This window comes from Primulina huaijiensis, chromosome 3 (assembly GCF_012295235.1).
Source record: "Primulina huaijiensis isolate GDHJ02 chromosome 3, ASM1229523v2, whole genome shotgun sequence".
Lineage (NCBI taxonomy): Eukaryota > Viridiplantae > Streptophyta > Magnoliopsida > Lamiales > Gesneriaceae > Primulina > Primulina huaijiensis.
The window spans coordinates 8,291,074-8,299,066 of record NC_133308.1 but is presented as its reverse complement, the minus strand read 5'-3'; the positions used below and the strand labels follow the sequence as shown (position 1 = coordinate 8,299,066).

Genomic DNA, 7,993 nt, shown 5'->3' with positions numbered 1-7,993 from the left:
TATATCGAAATACATAAGTAAGACCCCTAAGGCCAGAAGTGTACTAAAGGAATTAGGAGCTAGTTGGCTGGGGCATATAAGATAGTGTTCGCAAAGGCACTGAACTATTTTGGAGATGGGAAACCGAAGACCCATCTCTAGTTGGTCCAAGTAAAAGGCGCAATATCCATCAGGTGGGAGATGAGCCCTATCTGTAATCTCAAGGATCCGAAGGTCAATTTCCGAAGACAATCATGATAACTCTCTAATCCTAGAGACATCGTCATACCCTAGGATCGAAGCCTTGACTTCATACCAAGGAAGCCCTGCCGAAGTCTTCAAATGGGAGGGGGAAGAAGTGCCTATAGCTTCATCCATTCCTTAACCAAATTATTACAACTAGCACAGGCAGAAAAACTTACCAAAGCGGTAAAGAAGTAAAGAGTTGGGAACAAGAGGTTACCGAACTCAGGATAGTTGGCCGAGCTGAGGACGTTGAGAGGGCGAGAGAGTCTTGTACCTTGGGAGAGAATTGTGAGGTTTGAGAATGGAGATTGTATTTATAGAAGGGCAGGGCAGAGGAGAACCGTCGGATCAATCAAGAATATATGACTGGGATAGTGCCTGTTAAATTCCTCGGGATCCGTACCACTGTTTGATCTTGGTTGACCAAAATCTTATCAACAACTTGATCGGTCTAGATCTTCTCGCAACCAATGTTGAACCCGAGGGTTTAAGGCTCGATCAGATCGACCCACTGATCTAAAATTCAATACTTTTTTTAGACCACAAAGGGAGGGGGAAGGGTACTACTGATGCCCTCAATGTTTAACCATGTTTGAGTCCTACTTCTTCTCGAGGACCTTAGCCGCAACCTGACGAGCACATCTCGTCCGAATCCCCGCCTTCGGTGTCATCTCTAGACGAGCTCGGCCGAGCCCTCAAACCCCTTGGGTAGATCTCGGCCGAACCCTTGAGTGGAGCTCGGACGAGCCCTAGAGCTTGTCCGAGCTCCGAGCCCCTTGGGCAGAGCTCGGCCGAGCACTTGAGTGGTGCTGACCGAGCCCATTGGGTAGATCTCGGTCGAGCTCCGAGCCCAACCAACGCCCGGAGCAGGGCTCCATCGAGCATAAGTGCTCGGTCGAGCCCTGCTCGTCCGAGACCCGGCTGTGTATTGGGTACGAGGTCAGAGTAGTCTAATGTTTGCGTACGAAACTCCACTATCTCGGGTTTTAGATATGAAGGAGTATGATATAAGTCTCATTAGTACGAGTTGAAATCCAATCCCGACCTGAGTGTCCGGGCTCTATCCTGAGAACCTAATCGGATATCAAAGGCGTGAATGATCTTTAAATACGAGATAATCTCGTCGTATGATTAGATCTGTCAGAAAATCCGGGACATTTCCGGATTTGCAGAGATTGGAGAAGAGTTTACTCTTATATGGAAACTTACCTAAGATAGACTTCTGCTCAAAATGGTAACCAGTTCTCTCACCCACTATAAATACCCATGTATATTTCATTGTTTAGGGCATTCAGACATTAATTTTTGTCAGCACCACCCTACATTACATCTTCCTGTTTCTTTTCTCTTGAGGCCAAGATCAGACCAGATTATCAGAGGGGTCACGCCAAAAAAATCCTCGGTGCCCTCCAACAATTGGTCGGCTGTGCAGATTAGCAGCGATATGATCGTTTCGGTTCAAACATTACTGATTTGAAGACCAAGCTCACCAGACCGGACCTAAGAAAAATTTGGTATTTTCATATATATTACAATTTTGTTATTTTTCAATAATTAATAAATATATATAAAAATATATAAAAGGTAATATTGTGATTTTAATTAGAATGGCCGAAATAAATTGAGTCCATCCCACTTAATATAAATAAAAACTAGCTAGGCTCATCCCACTCTTCCCAGCCAAATAGTTGGGTTTAACCCAACCCAACCAAATGGTGTGCCGCCCCGCGTAGCCAAATGACGAATGACAGCTTGTTCTTACTAGTCCGTTTCAATGACTTTAATTTTAATTCAACGTTCACAAATTACAACTATATATTGGATTGGATTGGATTGGATTGCCAATCAAATCAAGTTAGCCTAAAACACAATTAATCTAACTCATATAAACTACGTGTTACCAATTAATTTAGTATGTCAATTTAAATAAAATTTATTACAACTACTTGATAATGATGCAAATGGGAAACTCAACTTGGACCCAATTGAAATCTAAGTACAAGGAAGAAGTCCCTATCAGCATGTAGCCAAGCCCTTCTTCTGTATAAGTCAATCCATCAAATTCATTCAAAGTTTAACGAATTCGTTTGAATTAAAAGGCAGTTGCAAAGCCGTAATTTAAGCATACATTTTTCTCGATCCACTGCGTAGTCAAACCAGAAATAATCGGGTATTTAACTAATATTCCACAGGGGCAAGTATGTCACTTCGGCGTTCATTATAAGTACCCCAGCAGGTTGCTCGCTTTCCGAAACCACTGACACCGTTGCTCTCTCTCTCTCTAACTTTTGTTCCAGCCGAGTCGTCTTCGTTTCTCCGCAGTCGCTGGTTTTTCGGGCCGCCGACGTCCAGATACGCCGTGTTCTGTGGTCTCTTGCTTCAGAGTTTCTTTTTGCGCCTTCGTATTTGTCTCTGGAGTGGGAGTTTCGGGAAGAAGTCGGGTTCTTGAAACGTCGTTGTGTCTTGATCGCTTGGTTCTTAAAGGAGAAGCTTCTTTTTTCTTTGCTTTTTCGCGATGATGATTGATTGATACGTCTTCCTTTTTAATCGAAAGGGGGGAACGGATAAAGTCAGTGAGAGCGAAGGGTGTCGTGTATGGGGAAGGTGGCGTTGGCGGCGTTAGCCGCCGGGTGTGCGGCGTTGGCGAGCGTAGCTTCGGTGATGATGGTGGGGAGGAGGGCAAGGCGGTGGAGGGGGTGGGGTAGGGTGGTGAGTGTGTTAGAGGAGTTCGAGGAGAGCTGCGCCACCCCCGTGGGGCGGCTCCGGCAGGTGGTCGATGCTATGGTAGTTGAGATGCACGCAGGGCTTGCTTCTGAGGGCGGTTCTAAGATCAAGATGCTGCTTACCTACGTTGACACCCTCCCCACTGGGTTAAGCATGGATTTTTTTTATATCTGTATTTTTTTTAATTATTTGTTGTTTGTATGTGTGATTTTGTGCGTGTTTCTTTTGAAACCTGCATGTGTCCATTAACGGACATGTGGCTTATGTTTCAGTTTGCGTCTTTTCTCTTTGTACGATGATTTTATTTTGAAACTGTGGATTAGAAAATAATTTTTTTCCCTTTTCAAGAGCTGTGATTTTTGACATTTTTCTGCATTCGCTGAGTGCTTTTGAAAATTTTAAGTTTAATCACGTTTTCATTTCCTCGCTTGTTTGACGGAACATTCGACACGTATCCCTGGATTTCTTGTAAATCCGATATTAAGCTTCGGTAAACGATCTGTAGATTCTAGTTTTTCACTCTTCCTTTTCCAATGCAATTCGTATATTAAGTTTTGGATAATATTTTTCGCCGCATTTACCGCTATCTACATTTTTTCACTCAGAATAAGCTTTCTTTTGTTTGCGTGTAGCAGTTTTTTCGTGAGGACAAATATTAAAGCTTGTGCTGGTCAAGTCTCTTGGCTGGAGTCTTGTGACTTGCCAGCTATGGGACTGTGTGATATTTTAATGAGACAGCTCCTGATATTTCCAATTTCCTACTCTTGCATTTATCAACCCGCTTATATTCATTTGATGTCGGGAACTAGCTCTATTAGTAATCTGTTTGTTTTTTTTAATTGTTTTAGTAATCTGTTTGTCATACTGCATTTTAATTATATCCTGATCATGTGATCCAGTTTAGAAATCACACTGCTAGGCAAAGTGTTTCAAGCTTATTGTCTTTTATATATTTGATGAGCTTTGTCTGCATGCATTAGCTCATTATTCTGTGATTCTGCTTCACATGAAAATTACTATGGCATACCTCTCGTATACCTTGTTGAGGTATCTGTGTTTGCTGCAAACTAGTTTGCAGTTTGTTGTTTTTTTTTCAAATTTAATCCTCTTGTTTTGGAAATCTCGGGTTTCTTGTTGCTATTCCATGCTGCAAGCTGGGTGTTTATTAGGAATTTCAGAAGTTTTTTACCCTAAATGTGAGACAATTTTCCCAGGAATGAGAAGGGAATTTATTATGCTCTGGATCTTGGTGGTACAAATTTCCGTGTCTTGCGGGTTCAATTGGGCGGTCAACCTTCTACAGTTATTGGGCGTAAAGTAGATGAACAACCCATTCCAGAACAATTGATGACCAGCACGAGCGAGGTGAACAAGTTTCTATACTGCATGAGAATTCCTGACATCTATGTAATATATAGAATAAACTAATGATGTTTCTCTCTTTGTTGTATTTCCACTTGTAGGAGCTTTTTGGTTATATAGCAGCAACATTGAAGGATTTTATTGAAAGGGAAAATAATACTTCAGAGCCTTCACGTGGAGAAGGCAGGGAACTTGGTTTCACTTTTTCATTTCCTGTGAAACAAACCTCTTTGTCGTCAGGAATTCTAATAAAATGGACGAAAAGATTTTCTATTGAAGACACGGTTAGTTCAATCTGGTTTATGTTGATGACTCAACCTATACCGACTTTAAATCCTAAAACTCATAGCATGGTGCCAAATGTCAGGTTGGAAGGGATGTCTCTCAGTGCCTACAGCAAGCAATGTCTCTAAAAGGCCTGGATATGCGAGTGTCCGCACTTGTAAGCCTTCAAGTTCATTATCTTTGACATTTATGCAGATGATAACTCCAGTTTTCCTGTTACGCTCGGCCGAGGGATAGAATGTTGAATTGACACTATATGTTCAATTGTTCGTTACAGCAACTCAATTTTTGTGCCGAAAAGATGAAATCTAAATGTTTTTTGGACTGGTTTTTATTATATTTCGAAGAGTTGGATTATATATAAATGAAACTAATATAAATGAAACTAATTCTTGTTTAAGCAGATAAATGACACCGTAGGGACCTTGGCTCTGGGTCATTATCATGATGAGGACACTGTCGCTGCCGTGGTAATAGGGACAGGTACCAATGCCTGCTATTTAGAACGAGCAGATGCCATCATCAAGTGTCAAGGTCTTTTTGCAAATTCTGGAGGCATGGTATTCTTTCTAGCATGTTGATTTAGGCTTTTGATTAATATTTCTAATTTACGCAGTTTTCTTCTCGAGCTTACCTATTTTGCAATGTTCTTAAATGCATGTAGGTTGTTAATATGGAATGGGGAAATTTTTGGTCATCTCATTTACCGAGAACAAAATTTGATGTCGACTTGGATGCTGATAGTCCAAACCCGAAGGATCAAGTGAGATTATTATTATTTTTTCGTTTTGTTTTTAACAATTTAGTTAAATTTTGTCTTAATTATTTTATAATGGTCGATTGTTGATTACCATGCTTTAGGGTTTCGAAAAAATGATATCGGGAATGTATTTAGGAGACATTGTTCGAAGAGTAATGCTTCAGATGTCACAGGATTCGGATGTTTTTGGACCTGCTTCCTCAAAGTTACGCGAGCCCTTCATTTTGAGGTACTAATCTAATTGTTAGTTTTTTTTCTTTTGCTATCGTGATTTAGTTCACTTTCTTTCATAAAGCTATAATGCTGGATAGCCTGTCTATATTTAAACTTTGAAATAATAATGCCCGTACATTGCCAGAGTTTTGAAAGATATGAGATTAAGACCTTTTTTATTTTTCAAGAGCAAGGAATTGCAGATTGTGCATATTGAGTGGAAAGTACTTGTTTTAACGTAGTAGGAGCAAAGCTTTTAGCAATGTATAATTTTGACATGTCCTATAATTTGCTTGTATTAATCCTTTTGCGGGGACTGTCAGCTACGACTTTGGCATTCAGCGAGGTCGTGTATCGCTGTTGTAGTTGATGGTGTCATTTACAAATGGATTTTAATATTACATCATTGGTTCGTACATTTCAGGACACCTTTGATGGCTGCTATGCACGAGGACAATTCCCCTGACTTGAGGGAGGTGGCCAGAATTTTGCGAGACACTCTCGAGGTATGAACATATTCATTTCATTAGTCTTTCAGTTCAAATACGGCAATGTGACTGTAAATTCCACTTATCCTTCTCCAATTTTTATCTGTAATTTTACCCTTCAGATCCCTGATATACCCCTCAATGTTCGGAAACTTGTTGTCAAAGTGTGTGATATAGTGACATGCCGAGCAGCTAGATTAGTAGCCGCTGGTATTGTTGGAATCCTAAAAAAGATTGGCCGCGATGGAAGTGGTGGTGGCATTATGAGTACAAAAACGAGGCAAGACAGGATGAAAAGAACGGTGGTGGCAGTCGAAGGGGGTTTATATACAAACTATATGATGTTCAGAGAGTATCTGAATGAAGCGATGGAACAATTATTAGGCGAGCATGTCGCTCCTCATGTCATCATCAAGATCACAGAGGACGGTTCAGGTATTGGGGCAGCCCTTCTTGCTGCGTCTAATACATCACCATCGGTTGTGGTTACTGTATAGTTGCCATGGATACATGAAATATTTGTTGATTTTTTTGCATCTTCTGTAGAAATTATATGCATATGTCATATATATTTTGCTGCTGAAGGGGAGATTTAGTGCATTGATATGTGTCATTTAGTTGGTTGATTTCATAGGTTATAAAATCCCCAATCATATATTTTAGAATTTAGAAGCCATGTGATTGTGAAATATGATATATCTCTACCAGTCTGTATTATATTGTACATTGTAACCGTGGTCTAAATTTTGAGTTCAATTTTATTCATTCATCATTATCAGGTTTATGTTTACGGTTGTTTGGTTTGGTTTGGTTTGATTTCGTTTCTATTTTGAGGTCATCATGTGCATATATGTTTGTAATTTTGAAGGTAATACGAACATTTGAGCATCGTGTGATTCGTGATATGGGACGATGACGATGATTTTATATTATGAGATGATGACGAGTTTATGATATAAAGATGTAAAAATGATTTATAATTATTAATCAATACTTCGTCTTTCGTTATTTAGATTACAAATTACATGTATTGAATCTGGTTATAATAACTCAAACGTTTTAGAAAGGAAATAAGGACAATCAAACAAACTAATTAAGAAATTGTGATGTGTTGCCTGGAAGAAAAGAACACATTGGCATTCAAGAGATCAAAATCATGGCCTCCAAACACACTCTTGTCTTTTAATAAAGAGATGATTATATTGTATTTTAATAAATATGCCGAATCTTTTGAATATTGACTTTCGTACTAATATGTTCAATTATTTAAATGCAAACTCGAATTCGAGAAAAAAAAATTATAAATTGTTCGAACTTTAATCTGAGCTCGAGGTCGATTATATCTAATTTGAGTCGACTAAGCATTAAGTTTTGATTTGCTCTTCTAAAGGTCATTATAGCACCCCCAACACTATAATATACAAAAAAAAAAAAAAAACTATTTTTTTAAATAAAAGAAACTATTTTAAGGTTCTTTAGTATATTATACAAAAATAAAGTAACTCCAGGGAAAATTACCTTGTTTGAACGTATGGTTTAAATCACAATATACAACATAATTCCATAAATTAGATATCGGGGCTTGCTTATTGAATCTGATTTTAACAATTTAACTCAATACAAAGAGAATTGTAATATAAATTGTGATAGGTGGCTGAGAAAAAAACGTATCGAAATAAAAAAAATCATTGCTTCCAAAGTTGCTTATATTAGAATTAGATTTCCAACTAACCAAATTATGGATTGAGTTTTATTCAATTTTGTGTAAAAACATTTTTTTTAAATAATATTTTACAATTTGATCGCACTGAACAACTTTTCATAGGACTTTTTAAGTGATTATCACTTATCGAATGCATTAGTTAGTGGTTATGGTTATACATAATTAGTCTTTTGACCCTAGTGTTGAAATTTGACTTGTTTTCAAACATCGTGA

General features: G+C 38.6%; 1 protein-coding gene across 1 annotated transcript; it reads left to right on the top strand.

Moving 5' to 3' along the window:
- The first annotated feature begins 2,410 nt into the window (after positions 1 to 2,410).
- LOC140973474 (hexokinase-3-like) lies at positions 2,411 to 6,835 on the top strand. Its single transcript, XM_073436298.1, has 9 exons — positions 2,411 to 3,095; positions 4,164 to 4,314; positions 4,413 to 4,595; positions 4,679 to 4,753; positions 5,001 to 5,156; positions 5,261 to 5,359; positions 5,458 to 5,585; positions 5,994 to 6,075; positions 6,180 to 6,835. Exons 1-9 carry the CDS (start codon positions 2,821 to 2,823, stop codon positions 6,552 to 6,554), a joined length of 1,524 nt encoding a protein of 507 aa, XP_073292399.1. The 5' UTR covers positions 2,411 to 2,820; the 3' UTR covers positions 6,555 to 6,835.
- The last annotated feature ends 1,158 nt before the right edge of the window (positions 6,836 to 7,993 follow it).

Excerpts from the sequence above, each read along its gene's own strand:
- LOC140973474 (XM_073436298.1), top strand. The coding sequence starts at position 2,821 with ATGGGGAAGGTGGCGTTGGCGGCGTTAGCCGCCGGGTGTGCGGCGTTG. Across the intron at positions 4,315-4,412 it reads TGATGACCAGCACGAGCGAG|GAGCTTTTTGGTTATATAGC; the intron begins GTGAACAAGTTT and ends TTCCACTTGTAG. Across the intron at positions 5,157-5,260 it reads TTGCAAATTCTGGAGGCATG|GTTGTTAATATGGAATGGGG; the intron begins GTATTCTTTCTA and ends AAATGCATGTAG.